At 44.5% G+C, this 21281-nt stretch overlaps 1 protein-coding gene across 1 annotated transcript; it reads left to right on the top strand.

The window, feature by feature from the left end:
• Positions 1 to 4675: 4675 nt before the first annotated feature.
• LOC310877196 (nuclear pore complex protein Nup205-like) lies at positions 4676 to 10594 on the top strand (the record flags this gene model as incomplete). Its single annotated transcript, XM_083790967.1, has 1 exon — positions 4676 to 10594. One exon carries the CDS (start codon positions 4676 to 4678, stop codon positions 10592 to 10594), a length of 5919 nt encoding a protein of 1972 aa, XP_083647093.1.
• Positions 10595 to 21281: the final 10687 nt, after the last annotated feature.

Below are 21281 nucleotides of genomic sequence, written 5' to 3'. Positions count from 1 at the left end.
AGTCAGTTTTAATAAAATAACCAATTTTCACAGCTACAATAGCAGCTGCATCACCTCACACGTTACGAGCTTGTACAGCTATTTTAGATTTTTTTCCCGTGAAACCATTGCACGACAAAGCGTGATGTAACTATCACGTAAGTTATAATAAATATATTGGAATTGTTTATCAGCACTGATTACTTCAGAAAAATACCATTAATTGATTAATAATCAATAGAATGATCTCTAAGATTTGTTTTAAAGGTGCAATCCATAACCTATTTGTGTGTGAATAAAAGCATTTTTTTAACCAATGGCCTTTTCTGACATCACAACATTTTGGGCATGCCTGACACAGAACTCCATATATAGGAATAATAGGACACAGAGAGACAGATACAGAAACACAGAACTCCATATATAGGAATAAAGGGACACAGAGAGACAGATACAGAGATCTCCATACATGGGCATAAAAGGGACACAGACAGATGGGTGGTACTCTGACACGGATACAACGGGTATTGCATAACCGGGTGTCCCTTTTACTACTATTTATTACTCAAAATATGTCCTTTTAGTCTCCTTCCCCAAAAAAGGAGACATGGGGAAATTATATGTATGTTTTGTAATGTTTCCAACAACAAAACATGTAATATGCCCAGTACATGACTAACTAGATAAACATGTAATATGCCCAGTACATGACTAACTAGATAAACATGTAATATGCCCAGTACATGACTAACTAGATAAACATGTAATATGCCCAGTACATGACTAACTAGATAAAGACAAAACATGTAATATGCCCAGTACATGACTAACTAGATAAAGTGCCCCTCGGGGCACAGGTCTCCACCAAGGTAGGTCAGGTTGTGACCTCCTGGTGGCGCTATAATAGGCCAATGTGAAAAGGGTGCCATTTCTTCTTATGCCTTGGATGGCAATTGGATGATTTGAGGCATTTTGTTCCAAAAATGTGTTTTAAAAAAAATCCACCTGTTGGTGGCGCCTCAGCCTAGTAGGAACGTCTGTGAAAGATGTCACGTAAATTGCACGCTGCATTCATGATTTGAGGCATTTTGTTCCAAAAATGTGTTTTGCAAAACTCCACCTGTTGGTGGCGCTATAACAGGCCAATGTGAAAAGGGTGGGATATATTCCTCAGCCTAGTAGGAAAGTGCGTGAAAGATTTCATGTAAATTGCATGCTGCATTCATGATTTGAGGCTTTTTGTTCAAAACGGGCCAATCCTTCAAACTTGGATGTAACAATGTTAGCCAATTAGGATGGAATATGAAATATTGGACAGATGAGTCTTGAACACATGACTATAGAGATAGTGTGTAACGACTTGCAGGAATTTTGGACAGAATCTGGAGGAGTAACGTTTTTCAAAAGTCAGCCTCCTGGTGGCGCTATAACAGGCCGTTCTGGAGAATTCGGGGCAGAGGTTCATTGTTGGCATCCAGGGAGTGTGCAAAATTGGCATCGACCGGGTTAATGGTGCCACACACACACACACACACACACACACACACACACACACACACACACACACACACACACACACACACACACACACACACACACACATATGGACAGAGTGGCCTGGTGGAGACGACAATCAGGCCATGCCTCTCCAATGCCATGGAGCCAGAATTGAGACTTCTACACCTGTGTTTCCATATCGCTCTGGCCCAAAAATAATCAATTCATATCCCGTTATTGGCTTTTACCCTAGTAGGGTATTCTGACCTTTGATTTTCATATCTGTAATGTATATTTTTTAATGCCAAATAGATTGCCAACTATATGTATTTGTCAATCTCATTCAATGCGAGTCACACTTCTGCAGCTGTTAATGTAACGGCTGAGCTGACTTCTCCATTCTTAATATCACTCAGCGAATGTGTACTTGGTGTAACTATTTGTGTGTGGCCCTTATCTTTAGAATACATCCTTATATGTTAGCGGCTCAATTTTATTTTTAGCTTTGATAATGAAATTCTAACAGGTGGGGGTCATATACAAGAACCTACATGGTCTGTGCCCGTCCCCCCTAAGTGAATTCATACTCGGCGTATAAGGGATTGTGCTACATTTCCATCTTTTAAATTCAATCTGAAAAAATGGTTGCTTGAAAACCAAAGCTGCAACCATTCATGATTATTTTAGGTGTATTTATTATTTTATGCTGTGTTCCCTATGTAATGTTATGTAAATGTATTCCACTGTTTGCCTGTCTTGTTTTCCGCGGATGAAAATTAGCAACTGTGCTATATCCGGTGTATTTACGTCCATGTGACGTCCATTAATATGCATTGTCCTGTAAAGTTAACAGTGAACTATAAGAGCTGTCTGAGAATAGGGTTGGAGAGTTTTGTGCCCGGAGGGGCTGTTCCTTTGATCTGCATGAACTTCTGCCTCATTCTTCATCATAAATTCTTAACACTTCACCCTGAAGGGACATTCATATTTTTCATCATATATCGTGCGTTGTTCTCAGCACCCTCAGCTGAGTTCATGCCACTTCTGTGAAATAGCTCCCTTGGTTTTCTTTAGCTTTCGTGTTGTTTTTGATTTGACGTCGCCGCAGTGGAATTTGGAAATATTGTGGTTATGAATAAGCGGGCCTGTTCATAGCGGAGCCCCAAGGTTCAGGTGTATTCCCCGGGCTAAATAACTCTCGCCTTGTTCCCTCTACCTCTGGTCAGCCAGGGGTCACTTCACACATAGTGACCACACTGATACCTTCCTGCTATTTGCATTCAATTACCATCACCCACCAGCCAAATTAAAAATCTCTCAAGGTGCATAACAAGCTCGCAGTTCTGGACCTTTTTTTTTTTTTCCAGGCAGCTGTCGTGCAAGCGGAGCACAACGCTGGTAAAAAGAGGGGGAAAAACATTAGAGCAGTGACAAAATTCTTAAATGAAATGAAATGATAATTAGCCGTTTGCTAAAATAGGGAGCTATTACGCCAGAGGTGTCAAAAAAGTCATGGGGAGACATTAATCACAATCTGCGTTGCACACTCTCTCTCTCTCTCTCTCACACACACACACACACACACACACACACACACACACACACACACACCTCCCGATTCTCACCCTAACACCTTGTGCGTGCACTGCCTGGATAGAGTCTCCAGGGAAACTCTTAATATGTTTTTCATACACATTTTGATTTCATCCAACAGCACACTGTGACTCACTCAACAGGCAGCCATTGAGATGTGCTGGATGTAGGCCATCTGTCCACGGTAGTTGAGCAGGTCAAGGCTTTTTTTTTGGACGGGAGGGGATGGGATGGGGGGGGGGGGAGGGATTTACTGCAGGTACTTGCAGGCAGAAACCTTGTATCTCTATTTTTCATGTTTTTATGTATTTTTTATGTTTTGTCGTATGACTGTGTAATGGAAAATGAGCAAAAAAAAATGCTGATCTACAAGCTTGTGCATCTTAAATTTCATAGTGTTCAAATTCTGTCTGATCATCTCTTTGTCATCACTAAGAATTTCGTATTTTGGCTACAATCATCCACTGGTGAGGCTATTCTTTTTATCATCTCATCCGGTTGGCATTTGCTGTGTGCCGTGTTAAGGCTGAGAATGAGGAGCTGGAAATGAAAAAACAAAATATTCATACCGTAGAAATTCTTAATTTAGTGTAACGTTAGCCTATTTGATGAGTTTGGCCTCAAGGCTTTCTTCTTCTTTTTTTGATAACTGTTATTCCATGCCGAAGTGCTCAATCAAAGGATGTTTTGATTAGGAGGTGGAATCCGGGGTCAGTTTTCATTGAGATAAAAAGGAAAAGGAAACTTCACGCTAATGGCTAGTTCCCATCATGGTGGTCTGCTATTCACAACCATACAGCTGCGGTCTGCTGAGGTCAGCGCAGGGGGCCGATGAGGTGAGAGAGACAGAGAAAGAATAATTAGATGCAGTGAAGGGATGTAAGCTAATACTTAAGTAAAATCAGAATACAAGACCATGTGGGGATAGTATCTCAACTTAAGGAACCAAAAGTTACGATTTGGGACTGGATTATGAACTCTTTTTTTGGGCTGTTGCACGAACATCAAGAACAGATGGCAAGCTGGTTATGTCTCGGTGGAAAAGACCAACATCTTCCAAGCAATATAATCCACCTTGTATTGACCACACCGGTGTATAACTTAATCCGTGCTACACCCTTGTGTTTGCCTTCACCAGGTAGATAAACTCTAGCATAATGGTTGTTTGTGTGTCTATACACAGAATATCTTGCAAACACTTGTCCAACGTAATATGTATTGTGCACGCTACCAGCAACTACAAGCTGGACATGCACCCATACTGCATCAGTTGGAATTGTCAGCCGTGACTACCAACAGCAACACACCCCCCTACCCCACACACCAAAACCCAAAAAAGCACACTTGTGTAATGTTTGCTTAAAGTGCTCTAAAGAAACATTAGAAAGTCAAAAAAGTATCACTGCATTATTTCATTGCTTGTGTTTGTAGAATAAAAAAAAATAAGACCTATAAAATGGTGATTTGAGCTGGTCATGTGACATCAGACAAATCATGTGTGTTGACATTGGGCATCTCCATATATTTGCATGTGACGTCAGACATATGGGAATGACACGGAAACCTTCATACTACCTAAAGGTCATTGATTTTCCAGTAAAGTGAAATGACTGCACAGATGGCGGTGAATTCAGGAGCCAGCCTGTGGGAGCCACTGAAAGAGCTCTGGGAGACAGTAGAGGGTGCAATGTTGAGGGGAAAAGAGGAGAACGTACACCACCTAGACCGGCTGCTCGAGAAACATAAGTCACACTTTGTGTCCCTCTACAGAAACCCTCCGAAAAGTGCAGAACAGAGGGAGAAGCTGCGTAAAGCCATTCAAGGTCACCGGGGTTCACGGCTTCTACCGGAGGCGCTCGTCGCTGAGGCCTTGATCCTCAGTGACCTGTTTGACATGGGGGAGGTGGCTGCTCTGGAGCTGTTGTTGGCGGCTGAACACGTACAGCCCCACTTCCCAGGTCTGACTCGTGGCCTTATGGCTGTGCAGCTCTACTGGGACGGGAAGCAGTCCGTGGCCAGTGCCCTGCGTTCGCTCATTCAGTGCCGTCGTGGCAAGACCTTCTCCCTGGACCTGAGTGGGGAGCTTGTGGCATTGGCCACCCGTTTTACAGACGAACTTATGAGCCAGGGTCATCTGACCAGACGCATCCTTGAACTGGTGTCAACGATCGATGTGCAACAGGAGTTTGAGCGTCTGCAGAAGTACCGTGGCCTGGGAAATGAGAAACACAGGAGGGATGTATCTGACCTCATCACAGAATGCAGACAAGCACTGGCAGGCTGCCTCTTTTTCTGGACCTGCCAGTCACCCTTGGCGTTAGATGATACCCTGGCTCTCATTGGTCACCTGGAGAAAGTGACAGCTGAAGCTGACGGATCATTGGACAGCGGGAACCTGGCGCTAGTCATGGCACTGCTCTACTGCCTTGATGCCAGCTTCCTAGAGCACGGTACAGAAGATGGAGAAGAAGTTCCCCGGGCCATGTCCTTGCTGACAGACAGGCATTATGTGTCTGCAGTGCACCGTCGCCTGATGGATCGTAGACCTTGGAAGCTTCCTGGCCTGCAGGCAGTGTGTCGTCTTGCCTGGGCCTTGGCTCTGAGGGCTCTCTCTCAGCTACCACAGGGCTCTGCTCTGGTGGAGTTCACAAACGAAGATGAGGCTCTGGCTGAACAGGCCCTGCAGGCAGACGTGTTCTTGTTCTTGAAGGAGGGCATTCTGGGATGTGAGGGCTTCGCCAAGGAAGAGTTTTTCATCCGTGGCTTCCATTCCCTCCTCACTGACTTCCTGGTTCTCATGCCCATGAAGGTGAAGAAGCTACGTGACCACGCTGAGGAAGATGCACGTCTGGTGTCCTTAAAGGCTGGCAGTGAGCCTCCATCTTCCTTAAAGAAAGGCCTGGACCACTTAATGACCCTGATTGGAGAATTTTACGGCAAAGACCCATTCAGCCTGGAACTGGCCCTGAGGTTCTGGTGTCCAATGGATTCTGTCCAACACACCTCTCCCCATGGCGCCTACATGGCGGGTATGACCTTACAGAGACCTCCACATAAACAGGTTATTCTGTCTAAGTTTGTGTGTCAAATGGGAGACCTTCTGCCGTCTACACTCTATAGGGCCTATCTGCTTATGCTGAAGGGCCTGGCCAATGGACCTCAATGTGCATACTACGGCTTCAATCTGCTGAAAACAAACGGGCTCCAGGGCGTAGCAGGTAACCCTGCCTCCTGGGAACACTTTTTCAACGCTCTCATGCTCTATCATGACAACCTAAAACGAGACTGGCCCAACCCAGACACAGCGCATTACAACCACCGTCCACTAAAGGGCATCAACCAGAGAGAACTGGATGGTATCACCTCCTTTCTGGATTTGTTCACTACGATCATTACATGGAGTGAAGAGGCCCGACTGGCGTTGTGGCAACACCCTCAGTGGAATGTGATGCTTGGGTTGCTGAAGTGTAGTATCCCTCATGTCCTCAAGGCAGAACTCCTGCACTGCCTGTCCGCCTTTGGGAAGTCCCCCGAGATTGCTGCCTCTTTGTGGCAGTCACTGGAATATGCGCAGATCCTCCAGACAGTGAAACCCCAGAAACAACAGAAACAAGCTGCTGCTGGAATTGAGCTGGAGCTGAATGAGGTTGAGTCTATCTCTAAAGAATACCCTCTGACGCGGGCCTTCTGCCAGCTGATAAGCACGCTGGTGGAGAGTGGCCTGCCTGTCAACCTGGGTGCGGGGCTAGGCTTCCAGCCATATCTGACCTTTCTGCTGGACTCCGTGTTCCTCCCTTTCCAGACCAGAGCATATCACCGTCCTGCTGAGAAGTGGGAGGTAGCCAATGCGGTGCTGGAGGTGTTTCACAAGCTGCTGCAGGACTATGAGCCCCAGACGTCGGAATTTGTCCAGGAAATGGTGGAGCCGCAGAGGAAGCAGCTCCCACCACACAAACCCCCCGGACACAGAATCATGTTCCACCTTCTGTCCGACTCGCCCATGCTTGCTCTCTGCCTCAGCTTGCTGGAGGAGGGTATCAACCAGCTCGACACATACGCACCCTTACCCGGTCAGAAGCAACTAGAGTCTGCGGTGCTGCACTGTCTGTGTCTGCTGGACCTGGCTCTGCAGAAGGAGGTGGTGTTCATGGATCTCCTGAGGCAGAGCCATGACTCCCCGTTGGTCTCCCCTCTAGAGCAGCTCCTCCATGAGGTCAGTCGACCTCAGAGCCGCAGGGCCGACCACGTTGTCAACATTGCCAGGTACCTGTACCACAACAGCTCCAATCCAGAGGCAGCCTTCCAAAGCGCCAAAATCCTGCGTTGCATTGCCCGCTACCCCAACATTCAGATGAGGCTGGTGGGAGATTTCACAAATGACCAGGCTGTCAGTAACAAGCTGATCGCAGGATTCACAGATTGTCTGGACAATGTAGATGCTGAAGAACACATAGAATCACCAGATGACTCAGACCCACTAAAGAAGGTGGCACAAATCCGACATGATACCCAGATCCACATTCTGAACCTGCTGATCGCTTCACTGGAGCTGAAAGCTCCCAACCTGGCCCTCTACCTGCTGGGCTATGAGGTCAAGAAGCCTGTCTCCACCAATCTGCAGGACCCAGGTGTTCTAGGCTGTCCTAGGAGCTGCTTGCATGCCATTCTGGATATGCTCCAGAGAGGCAGTGATACAAAATCAGGGCCTGTGCTCACAGTACAGGCCCCTCGTCTGGCTGAGTTCTGCTACCAGGTGATCTACCAGCTGTGTGCCTGCTCAGAAACGTCAGGCCCCACCATGCGCTACTTGAGAACCAGCCACGACTTCCTATTCTCACAGTTGCAGCACCTGCCCTTTGTCCTGCCTGCAAGTGACCAGATCTCCGCTCTCAATCAGATGTCGTGGCTGATGAAAACGGCAGCCATCGAACTACGACTGACATCACTGAGCCGCCAGCGCTTTCACGTTCAGCGCCTTGCCAACCTGCTCCTGGACGACCAGCAACACACTCAGCACGCATCTCATGTTGAGTCAGGAATTGAGGAAGAGGCCAGATCTGTCGGTGGTTTCTTGCATTTTGACACCGTGCCTAAAGTGCGCATGAAGCTCTTGAGTGTGCTCGACACCATACACTTTAGCCAGGACATACCAGAGCTTCCTCAGCTGGGATTCTTTGAGCCCACCCAGATAGAACAGGTGATTTCCAACTGTGAGCATGTTAACGAACAAGGGCAGACTGTGTGCAATGTCAAGTTGCTCCATCGCATGTTGGTCGACGAGGTGAATGCCCTGCAAGGAATGGCAGCCATTGGACAGAGGTCCCTGTTAATGAAGGAGGTGAACTCTATTCTCGAACACGTGGTGGAAAGCAACTGCGTGCGTCGGACCCTCAGAGCCAAGCATCATGCGCTGCATTCCTGGAGGAGCCTGGTGGAGACTCTGCTGACCACCTGCCCCACTGACCTCATACCTGCTGAGGACAAGCAGCTCATCATCAGGGACCTGCTGCTGGACCTGCAAGATAAGGTATTATCTGAAGATGCAGCAGTAGAGCTAATGCCCAATGTTGCTGAGGCAGTCTTCACCCTTACAACCCACCTTGGCCTGTCCCTGCTACCAGAGCACCAGCAGGGGATGGGGCTAGAAGTTGGGGTGTCTGCTGGCTTTGCCTCCATTGCCAACTCTGCTCTGCACCTGATCCTCTGTAAGCTTCTGGAATTCATTCTCCGTACAGGTGGGGGATCCCAGCGTCTGCGTGCACACCTGTACTGCTCTCTGCTAAATGTTCTACAAATTGCACAGAAACCTGACGAGCCTGACATGCTACAGTCAGGCAACACTATGTGGGACCGACTGACAGCTCCCGAAGATGATTTCTCCAAACTACAGAGAGAGAACCTGGCAATCATTGAGAGCTACGGCACAGCCCTCATGGAGGTGGTGTGTCGTGACGCCTGCGACGGTCACAGGAGCGGACGGATGCAGGCGTTGGAGGTGATGGACAGGATCCTATCCATCGACCAGGATAGGATCAGTCTAGACCGCATCCTATCCAGCCAGTGGCTGGTGCATGTGCGTAAAAATGGCTGCCTAAGGGTGCTGGTGGAAAGTCTGAAGGAAGATGATGTGGCCCTACAGAGCCTGCTCACTACACAGTCGCCAGTCCTCGAACCATTGTACATGTACGAGAGTAAGATGAAACTGTTGACGCGTGTAGCTAAGACAGGCCTGCAAGGGGCCATGGAGCTGCTGCAGTGTGGCCTGGTGTCCCAGTTGAATGAGTGTCAGGTGTTTGCCATGGTGCCTCGCAGGGACTCACACAGGACGAGGGACCCATCAGGGCTCATCCCCAGTCCTCTAGACCGCTACGGGCAGATCCTCCTGCCAACACTCAATCTGTTCCAGGTCATCCTCATCTCCACCTCTACACACCACCAGCAGGGGGTAGCACACTCAACCTCCATACACCACCCGCAGGGGGCTGCACAAATACTTTCGTGGCTGGTTGTCAATGCAGATACCGTCCAGTCTCTGTTGCTCTGTCAGGATCTCAGTATGGGAACGCTACAGCAGTTGTCTCTGCTCACCGGCATTATCAGCAAGACAGCCCTGCCAGGAGTTCTTTATATGTGTGGAGAGGGCAATAGACTCAACAGTCGCATCAAAAGATTCCGGCATCTCTGTCTTTCCCTGCTGGGCCGTCTGGCAGGAAGTGAGAGGGAGAGGCTGTTGAAGCATGCTGACCCGGCTGAGTGCCGTGAGGAGATGGAGGTAGCCATGCAGCAGGTGTGTGCTAACATTATGGAGTATTGTCACTCCCTGCTGCTGCAGAGCTCTGTTCAGGCTCAGTTCAGCATCTGCCTCTTCGGACCCTCTAGCAGCAAACCAGGTGAAGCAGACGGGACCCATGATCCCGGCGTGGGCTTGGTGCTTTACCTGCTAAAGAACAGTGCTGCAGATTTCTTCAGGTTTCAGCAGAGCCACAAACAGTGCGTAGGGAAACTGCAGAGCCTGGATCAGCTGCCCCCAGAGGAGCTCAAGGAGCAGTATCAAGGCTTGGTGTCAGGTCCAGGCGGGCTGGAGAAGATCTCGTCTGTCCAGAGGAGCCTGCTGGCCAAAAGACGACTGGTTCAGCTCATCAACAACAGAGCCAAGCTTCTAGCCCTCTGCTCCTATGTGATAGAGACCTGCTTATTTGTGTTGTGGCGCCACCTGGAGTACTATTTGTCGTATTACACTCCCACTGACCCCAATGACTCAATGTTGCCTGTAGTCAGTAGTGACTTGTTTCGAGGACTGCGAGGAACTGGAGACCTCGGCCAGTCCAGAGTCAGCCAGCAAGAACTAGAACAACTGCGGAGCAACATGGCAGCAGGTTTTGATAAAGCCCTACAACAGAAGTTGCTAGAAGTGGAGGGGTCGTACAGTCGGATCCAGTCTCGCTACCCCATCATCGAGGCCCTGGTTTGCAAGATCCGTAGTCTGCTCTGCCAGCCCAAAAGTTTGATGGGTACACCCACATGAATCATGCGTTCTCCAAGAGTTGAGACGATTCCAAAGACTCACACAAAATAAAAATAAAAAACGTTGATAAAGAAAAGTAAAACAACACTTTTATCCTACAGTGCTCTCTTCATTGCAGCACAGAAGTAGGTGTAGATACACGTTTTTTGCACCACAATAGAGCCTGGTCTAACTAGATTTATATAGATCAATACAAAACAACAAAACACCAAGACACAGTCTGGCACTTCTGACAACATAGTGACATTCCTTGTCAAAGTAATACTTATTTTGCCTGCTATTAATTAATAAATTATCGTAGCCTCTGCCGTTCATTCCATTCTGAGCGGAGTTGCACGAGGCAAAAAATCAACCACCAACAGTAAGTCTGTGAACCGAAACTGAAAGCCACCAACAGTAATCGGATTGCATATCTAAGTCATCCGAAACATAAACCTTGCAACCACAATTAGCGACATAGTCAAAATTGTCCGTAAACAACGCTCGTTTTGATTAGAATCGTAATCTGGGATTAGACTCCGAGATGTAAGCATCTGAAAAAGGTAAACGGACAAGGAGTCAATGGGTGCCATTTTAGATTTTTGCGTCATGGCTTGTATACATCGCGCTAGCATTCCAGAGCTATAGCCAGATGTAGCTTAGGCTTGGGTCCTATACATTAACAGTGATGACTTGTCTCTGAATTAGTGTTGTTGATGCTGTTGTCTGATGCGAATATCAAACCGGATGCCACCATTTCCCACAGAGATTTTCTTGAAGCATGCTTAAACCCTGAAGAAAGATAATTTCTGCTCAATTTTTTTACAAAAGTTTATATTTATGACCATGCATAAGACTGGGTAGTGGATATTTAACTTGTAAACTAAATCTATACTAAAGAGTTATGTATCGTGTCCTACTATGGACAGGAGTGCTCTTCGTATTGACCGCAATGTATCGTAGAATTGAGTCGAATCGTTACCTGGTGAATCATAATCGTATTGTATTGTGAGGGCAGTGCCAATCTGTCGAATACCTATGGCATGTCCTATCGGGGCACGTGGTTGAGAGAGACCCTGGGAAAATTGCTGCGCTGACTACTTGACTGAACCCCCAAAATAACCAAGAGGTTAAATAGTTATTGGTTTCCCTGGGTATTTTTTAGAGGCGCTAGCTCCTATTTATACAGCTAGAGATTTATGTCATAACGCAAACATTAAATTCCATTGACAATGAATGGAGAATTTACTTCATCCGAGGACGAGCAAATCGGCTATTTTGTCAAATTCCCATTGACAATGAATGGATAATTTACGTCATATGTGTCTGAGTAAATCGACGTGTTACGTCATGATGATGTACGACGATAAGAGCGAGCAAATCAGCTATTTTCCTCCTACACAGAGATTAAATTCCCATTGACAATGAATGGAGAATTTCCACCATATGTGTTGTGTGGGGGTAAGAGCGCCCCTCACTTCACACAGGTGTGATTCTATATGTCTATATATATATGTGTGTGTGTGTGTGTGTGTGTGTGTGTGTATGTCATTGTCTATACATACAGTACCTACCTACCCACATTCATATAACCCAGCAGCTGTACGCTAGAGCTGAACATTGTAGTTGCCGGTAAAGGACTATTGTTCAGATCAGTCATCTCAACAAGCAACCAAAATATAATGGGAAAACAAGCCTAGAGGAGCTGTTTGATCTGTGGTGTATATATATATCTGAGATGTGTTGAGTGCCATCCTAATCAAAAATCAATACGCCCCACTTGAGCGGACCCACATGGCCTTTGTAGCAGGTTATGTAATCTGATAATATCAATCATAACTGTGTTAGAGGCAATCCGTCTGACTTTCACAGGGGGCTGGGGTCAGCGAGAGGGGGAAGGTGGGGAGGGGGGAAGAGACACAGGCCTCCCATGCCATCAATTACCACTTATTATGGAGGGGGGTTACTCTGCCAGGGAGCAGTATAGCCCCCTGACCCCCCCTCCCCACCATAAATAATATTAACAGGACTGGCTCCATCAATCAATACATGTACAGTTCTATTGCTCCAGTCTTAATGGCGGCTTCCATGGCTCTACAGGCTCGATCAATGACTGTGGCTCCTCCAGCCCAGTATGTAGGGGTAAACCTAGCTTTGCTCAAGCCCTGGGGGGGTCTCCAAACCCCTCAGACTTCTCTTGCTTTCTTTTTCCTCTCTGTCTCTTGTCATTGTCTGTGTCTGTCCCGTTTCGTTGATGCAGAAACATCCCCCTCCCCATTTCACCCCACACACTCACACAATACAAATGTGTACAGGCCACAAATGTAACACTCCATCCTAGACTTCTCCAAAGTTGGGTGGCTGCCGCTGTCTCCGCGACGGTATGCATCAATACGCAGCGAGGAAAGTGTCAGAAACGTGTCGGAACGAGTGATTATGTGGAATGAATGAGTTTACTTAATGGCTGCCTCCTTCCAGCCCCTCACTCCTCTCTCTCCCTCCTCCTCTTCCCACCTCTCCCTCTGACTTCCTGCCATAATGGATGTGGTGAGACAGGAAGAGCGCTTCGCGCAGCAGCACCTCTTCTGCAGCGTCGGCGGGAGGTCACAAGGGATGGCGTGGCGGCGGCGGTGTTGCTGATGGGCGCGATCACAGGCGTCTGTCTCTACTTCACTGTCACAAACAGCTGTCAGCTTTTTCCAGTTTTATTTATCAGTTTTATAAATGGTTAAAAACTGAAGAAAGAATCACACTGGTGTGAAGTGTCCACTGTATTTATACATGTTTCATTGTTCTTTAGTGCCCTAAATAAACAATAAAATCCATAGACTTGGCCGGCAAACAATTTACATAAGTGCTTTAAACAAACCTAGACTTCCGCTGCCATATGCCATAGTCTTCAAAAGGAGGAGCTAGCGCCCCTCAAAACAGTATACTATAATACAAAATAAAATACCTGTTATTCATTCAAGAGATATGCATTAATAATAAGGGTAATAATAATAATGGATTTTATTTATAATGCACTTTACATTCCTCAGAATCTCAAAGTGCTACAGTAGACGAAAGCGTAAAACGGTAAGCAAAAGCATAAAAGAACACGATTAAAACACACAATTAAGCATCAAGGAAAACAAAAAAATTGTTGCATACATACACACTACATACATGCATACTGTATATAATGCATACAGAATAACCACCTACCCAACCACATAACGAAATGCATACATTTATTGTACATAAACCTATGTGGAGCATTTTCTTCACGGATATCTGTTGCAGTGGGTTTTTTTCCCCAAGTGGCTTACTATTCCCACCAACCCTCTGGTTTTTACGCGCCATGGCATTAGCTACAAGCGGGAGGTGGAGTGTTGAGATTGGGGAGGGTGGGGCGATCAGAGTTTATGGCGGCAGAGTAGGGTGGTGGTGGCGGCGGTGGTGGTGGGGGGCATAATTACGGAAGCAAATCATTTACGAGCAGAGTGCAAAGCAAGATTAATTAGCCTCATCATCCACCTGTGACCTTAGCCTCTCTGGAATCACTCCCTGCTTGACCAGCTTTTGCTATAAGTGAATCATTCACCCGGGGAGTGAGCGCTCCCTATACCCGGCAACCGGCGAGAGAGTAAGTGGCCACGGCGACCCGGCCCTGTAGGCCGTGTTAACTGGGTGGCCATGGCAGATGTGTCATTGTAAGTGATGAAAACACAGACCCCTTTTTTGGTGTGAGGGCCTCCTAGAAAGACCTTGAGAAAAACCCAGGGAAGTTGACTTTAAAAAGAAAAGAAGTGACTTATGCCTACGGGATTTTGAGACACCCTTTCGTTTTTGAATGAATCATGTAAATTAAAGTGTTACCATTATTCTAATAATAAACATCTGCTACAGTATACCTCAGGTCACACGGCACATACGCAGATGTTCGGAGCGTAGTTGTTGGAGACGGAGAAGTACTGCAGACGTAAACACAGTGGCGTTTCTGGATGTTCTGGCGCCCTAGGTCTGATCTCCAAACAGGCGACTGTCCATAAAAGACATACCTCTATGCTTTATTTTACTTATTCAATTTTTTCTAAACCCCTGATTGCTTTTATATTTTCATGAATACATCCTGTAGACCATAAAAACGTTTCAACTGATGCGGTGAACTGTCCTATATGTGTTTTTGTCGCATTCCTGACCTAAGCCAATAATTTGATGACCGGTGGCGTCTCCAGTAAAGAGTCTCCTGGCTCCTGTGGGTCATCAAATTATTGGCTTAGGAATGTGACAGAAACTAAAAAATATCCATGAATTCAAGGCGGGCATTCATGGAAAGTGTAATTGATAGAACATAAGTAATACAAATGATATATAGTCTATTAAACATAACTTATTTATTTACAGCACCACCTAAAGATAATGCAACCCGTCTAGGTTCCCTACCTTCAGGTCGTGCCTATATGGACAACACAAAGCTCACCCCAGTCTTGTACCTTTGACAACATCAAAGGTACAACGTTTCGCCCCTCCAGGCTTTCTCAAGGGGCAAAACCTTGTTGTATTTAGGTTGAAATAAAAAAGACGGAGCAGAACTATATCGTGTGCGGACATTCCACTTCTTATTTAGTCATTTTTTTTGTGTCCCCACTGAAGTGATTGAGATTTAAAAGTGCCTTGCTCAACGACAGTTCAAATGAATGCAAGTCTTGAAGGATGTGTTGTGGATTTTCTAGCTGACACAAGTGTTGGAACCATCGTCGACTTACAGTACATTACTCTTCACATGCTTGCTATCCTAACCCACCCAGCCACTGGGGAGGATTTGCCACACCTGGGTTCTATATCCAAGTCCCCCTTCGTAGGTTTAGTATTAAGTAAAAAAAGAAACATAAAAAGTTCACTGTTTCAGGTCGAGCTGAATGAAATGTCTTTCATACAACATTGCATACAACACAACACACAGCATGTATCAATGTCTTGTGCCACAGGCTCAGGCCTTTCCGCTGAAGAATATCAACTCAGTCAAAGCTCAGCAGAGTGACTTCAAATGCTGGCCTTGCGCTGACCTGCAGACTTCAAAGCTCAATCAAGCCTTTTCCCCCAGACAAGGAATCTCTGGTAGAGGCAATTTGTTAAACAGGAGAGAGGTTTAGTGTGATTTGGGAGCGAGAGGATGTTTCTCAGTAGTCCTGGCTAACCCACAGCTCAGCCACTCAGCAGGACTTGAAGGTGTGTGTTGGGGGGGTGTCTGGGTATCCTCCACCCACTGTAAAGGAAAAAAAGAAAGCCTAGAACTGGGAGGATTTGAGCTACTGGTGCTAAGATATCTGGATCAGAAAATAGCCATTGTTATGTCCCAGAAAAGACAAGTTCATTATAGGCATTCATCAAAGCCCCATTGCCCGATGCATTAGCCTGTATGTCATGTTTGGCTAAATAATGATGTTGGGGTATGGATTTCCATAAGATGCAGAGGGGGAAAAAAAGGCAATTCTTCTTCGCTCTTTCAGGAGTCGCTTGTCCTGTCTTCTCTAAAATGAACAACGGTTGAACAATGAGGAAATTGCATCCATAATTAATGAAAAGTCACATACAGTAAGTGGTGTGTGTGTGTGTGTGTGTGTGTGTGTGTGTGTGTGTGTGTGTGTGTGTGTGTGTGTGTGTGTGTGTCAGCCAGACGCATAAGCGAAAGAACAAAGAAGCCCTTTCATAGTGACTTGGAGAAAGTAGGTATAGAAAGAAAGGACACAAAGAGACAGAGAGATGGGGTCGTAGGGTTGCGGGTTCTAGCTACTCTGTGCCAAAACAAAACAGCAAAACAAAAATCTATCTCGTAAGAAAAAGCTGCCTGTCTCGTTCACAGCATGGGACTGAGTCTCCTCTTAATGGCTTCTCTTTGGAATACAAGCCTCAATCGACTCATTGACTCTGGTGTCAGCCAGACATGTCTGAGAGGCATCAGACAGGCAGTAGGACATTTTAAAATGTCTGGTTTGTTGTCCTGTGTAAAATGGTACAAAAAGTTGAACTTATTTTCTTAAAGGACGAATCATAGTAGGCCTACAGTATATGCAACAGGTTTTCAGTTTGTCAAACTGTTGACAGCCTCCATGCAACTGATATCTTTCAAAGTAGCTTTTCCTTCATGGCAGCTTTTCAGTCAGAATCGAGGCCCATTCGTGTCAAGCTTGCTTTCATGCTAAATTTATTTTCGCCCCATTCAAAATCATCCTTCAATTTAGAAATCACATTTTCCTGAGATTATGTATCGGCGGTAATTAAGAGTTCATACTACTTTTTTAGATATTTTGTTTTAATCACCCCCAGAAGAGGAGAGCCCAAACCACTCCCTTGATGAGTATGTACAGTTCGACATAAGTACTGTATTTACTACGGTAATGGTCACAGCTGGCTGAAACCTGTCAAGTGAAGATGTATGAGCGGGCATGTAAAACGGACATAATTTCATGGTGAGGATGGAAACTGTTATTGTTGTTTGATTATTAAACCTTTTGGGGCAACTGTAAAACGCTTTACTCCGGATTAGCGTTGGGTTTCAGCCCCATTATTTATATATGCAACAAAATGATGTTTTGAAATCTGTCTCCCTTTTTAAACACTGTAAACAAAGGCTATCAATCATAACCCTTGACAGCTGTAATTGCTACCAGAGAGGACTAGTAGTGAGCTCACTCGCCCTTGCCTTAAGCCATTGCTCAGGCACATACTGGTCCGTGCCAGTCTCATCAAATGACGAAGTAACATGTTTAAGTAACTGGGAAGTCATTTTCAGTCGTATAAACTTTTAAGTTGTCATGTTTTTCATCTGTTTATAGCAACTGATTTCCTAATTAGCTTACAAAGGGCCTTTGAGCAACTTTGAATATGGTTAGTTTGTGTGGTTTCTGGGAATTTGTAATGCAGCGACGCTGCCATTCTTATTAGCCAAGATTCAGTTGTTCCCTTGCCATGAGTTGAATTGTAGGCTCCGACCTTCAAATAATGACGCTCCCATAGGAGCTGCTAGGTGAACAAAATGGGAGCATCATTTTCGAGAGTGCAAGGATGTGTTGGATGTGGCTGACATGCACTGACTCTTTGCAGCCTAATCCATGACTTTGACTTATAATGCACAGTACACACCGGCTGCTATGCTCATGCATCTTTATATATCTATACATCTTATCTCTGTGTGTAAACATCTCTGTGTAAAATACATGTTTTTTTTTCTGGACCTTGCAAAAAATCACACATGCAATGTAAAGTGAGCGGTGCCTTGTCCAGCACAGTTGTTGACTTAAGCACAGCATTGTAATTACCCCTCCTTCTGTGTGTGTGTGTGTGTGTGTGTGTGTGTGTGTGTGTGTGTGTGTGTGTGTGTGTGTGTGTGTGTGTGTGTGTGTGTGTGTGTGTGTGTGTGTGACCCGAATGCGACCCCAATCAGTCAATGGGTCGTACTTCATACACACGCGGTTAGACACCGCTCCAAAACCTTTAGTTGTACAGTTCTGTAGAAAAAGGCTACATGTGAGGACCCATACAGGGGAAATCCTTTAGGCTACTTGTACAGTTGGTCGTCTTTCCGATGCTCTGTGTTGTTTCTCCGTGAATGTTGTGTGTCCGCTCTCTGTGTACTGTATGTTCTCGGGCCATCACATCACGGAGCTGGGTTTGATAACGCAGGGGCAGGGTCGATCGCATGGGCGACGCGCACAAAGTGTGCACTCACAACTTGTTACCGTCTCAATTGTATATATCAATATGCCAGCATGGATGTCTGGGACTGGGTACATGGACTGACACATCAGTACTGTAGACAGTAGACCGAGAGCATCAGGAAAATTACATTTTCTATTAACATGTATGAGTCAATGAGTAGATTTCTGAAGAATACTGGGCAACTGTATAGCTTAAAGATGTAGTGAAATGAAAAATAAGTTTTTCACACTTTTAGACCATATCCGTGTTCATCATATGGTCAACAGTAGATGCCCAAACAATAGGACATTTTTCACTTTTGTGTATTTTTATATCAAAAGCCCATAAAAATCTAATTTGAATTACTTCCTGTGAACAAAAACGTGTTGACGTGTAGAGGTACACATGAAGCTTGATTGAATTCACCTGTTTGATATGGAGGGCTAAAACTATCTAAAAATAAATAAATACGTAAATGAATGTAATAATATATAAATATGCAAAGAAATATATAAATCAATAATTAAATGTATTTAAGTGACTTTATTTATGTATTATTTATCTACACATTGAAATTCACATTTAAATACACATTGAAATATGCATTTATTTTAAATATGCATTTAAATGTGTATTTCAAGCTGCTTTTCCCAAAGGTCTATTTCATGAACCATATGTTAATGAGGGGGCGGACCGTGATGATGTCACTTAACAACCATTTGACAATCTTTGTAGGAGCTCACAGATCGACTGTACTTGTCTGTTTTCCCAGGAAATTATGATACATAAATACAGATTGGTCTGTATTTATTTTGGTCGTAGTAAAGGTAAACAAGTGTGCAAAATGCTTTAAAAAGTACCCATCTTTCTGATAAATTGAAAATGGAGGACCCTGATCTAAACAAGTCCTAGTGTTTTTTCTGGTTTCATCCTCATAGCAGTTTTTGTCCTGTACCTTCGTTTGAAGTTGAACTATACCCAAATTCTACAAACTGTGAATACAATAATCAATCAATCAAACTCTTTCTTGGGTTCAGTATTATTGAGGGGCACTAGCCCTTCATATACAGGTTTAATGTTTGTTTTTAGTTCAATGTTTGTTTTAAAAACACCATTTACAATGACGGGGAAATTTACGTCATCTTGTCCCTAACACAAACATTAAATGCCATTAACAATAAAGAGAAGTTAATGCTTGTTTTGTCACCGTTTGTTTTACATCACCATTACATCACCTAATCATAGCAACATGAGTCAGACTTTAATATATTAGACACGCTCCATATATGGCCAGTACAGAATTCATTCCATATGTTGATCTAACCCCCCATGCCAAAGCGCCAGCGCTCCCCCAGCAGTCTGCCGTCACTCAGGCGGATGCGTGCATGTGACCTCCAGGCGGTCTTACTGGTACTTTACTTGAGTATTTTCCAATACCAATACATTTACAAATCCCAAAATTGTAGACTACTTTTACTCCATTACATTTATTTGAAAACTTTAGTTACTAGTTAATTTGTAGATTTTGATTATTATTACAAAACGTACTTACTTACTTAGCTCTATATAGATTTGGGCCGCAATGTGACACATTGTGAGCTTGGAGATATTCTATTTTCAAAAATATTTGTATACATTTCGGACATTCTGCATAATGTAGCCTACTTTTACTTTGGGTACTTGTATATTTTGATGCCAATAACTTAATTAAAAAAAAAAATATATATATATATATATATATATATATATTCAAAACAAACTAAAACTAAACTAAAATGAAATGAAAAATCCAAAACTATATGCTAGTGGCTGGATGGGATTTTTTTGGTGTTCGATTGCTCTGGGTTAGATTGCTAATGGCTGAATAGGAAAGACACGCCCCCTGGTTCATGAAATACACCCTTGGGAAAAGCAGCTTGAAATGCACATTTAAATGTGTATATTTATTTGCCTATTTATTTATTTATTTATTTTTGCATTTAATTATTGATTTATATATGTCTTTGCATATATATTTATTTATTTTTACATTATTTATTTATTATCATGTACCACCGTTGAGTGTGGGATTTGATTCCTCCACTGTGACTCTGGCTTGGCCATGCACTCCAACGAACACAATTGTTCCGTGATGAGTGCCATGATTTTTTTCTTTCAAAAAAGTGTACAGTATTTGTTAAAATGACATTTTTATGTGGACACGCCCACCAGTTCACTAAGTATGCCTGGCTTGCCTGGTGGGTGCAGGTGATGGGTGGTGATCCGAAAGTGTGATGTCACTATATCACTGTTTTTTTCATTGGCACGTTTGACTGTCAAGGGTCTAATGAAGTACTCTCACCTCATAAACACCTGGAAAACAAAAAAATCACGGCACTCCATATCTTTAAGTATTACAGGCTGTTCGGGGCGCCTGTTCATCAGTTCATCATGAGTTGAACTGGGAAGGATAGCATGTTCCTCTGCACACATTGTGCCATCCCATTGAAGCTTCTTTCTCACTGTCCTGTAAAAAATAATCATCTGGAAACATGTGTATTGGAGGAGACACGTGGTTGTCTACTCCATTGGTTCTCAAACTTTCATGTATAAATATCCAGATAGCAATTGCTTGCGATCGTTCCCTCGTGAATGGGGATGCTGGGGGTTCAAGTGGTTAACAAAAGTTTGAGTTTTAAGCATCTTTTGATTATCGCCACAATACTCGTGACAAGTAGTTTCCATTTCGTCGAGTTCTGCCTGGATCAGAATAGGAGAAGGTCCGCACATCATCTTAATGCTCCCAAAAATATGTATTTAATATTTATAAACTCTTTTGCTGCCCCTAGTGTTAGCATTGATTGAAATATTTATTAACAGTTTGTAGAATTTACAGTACATTTTAAGCACAAACTCAATACAAAGACTGTTAACTGTGAGTGGACGACCCAATTAAGCATTACACTTGTTTACAACAGGGTCCACATTGTTCAATTCATCAAAAAAGCATGCTGTTATTGCAGATATGCCGCCCGTCCACCCCCAC

This window comes from Protomyctophum parallelum, assembly GCF_964188405.1.
Source record: "Protomyctophum parallelum genome assembly, chromosome: 2".
Lineage (NCBI taxonomy): Eukaryota > Metazoa > Chordata > Actinopteri > Myctophiformes > Myctophidae > Protomyctophum > Protomyctophum parallelum.
Note: the sequence above shows the minus strand (reverse complement) of the source record. Positions and strands in the feature narration are given on the sequence as shown.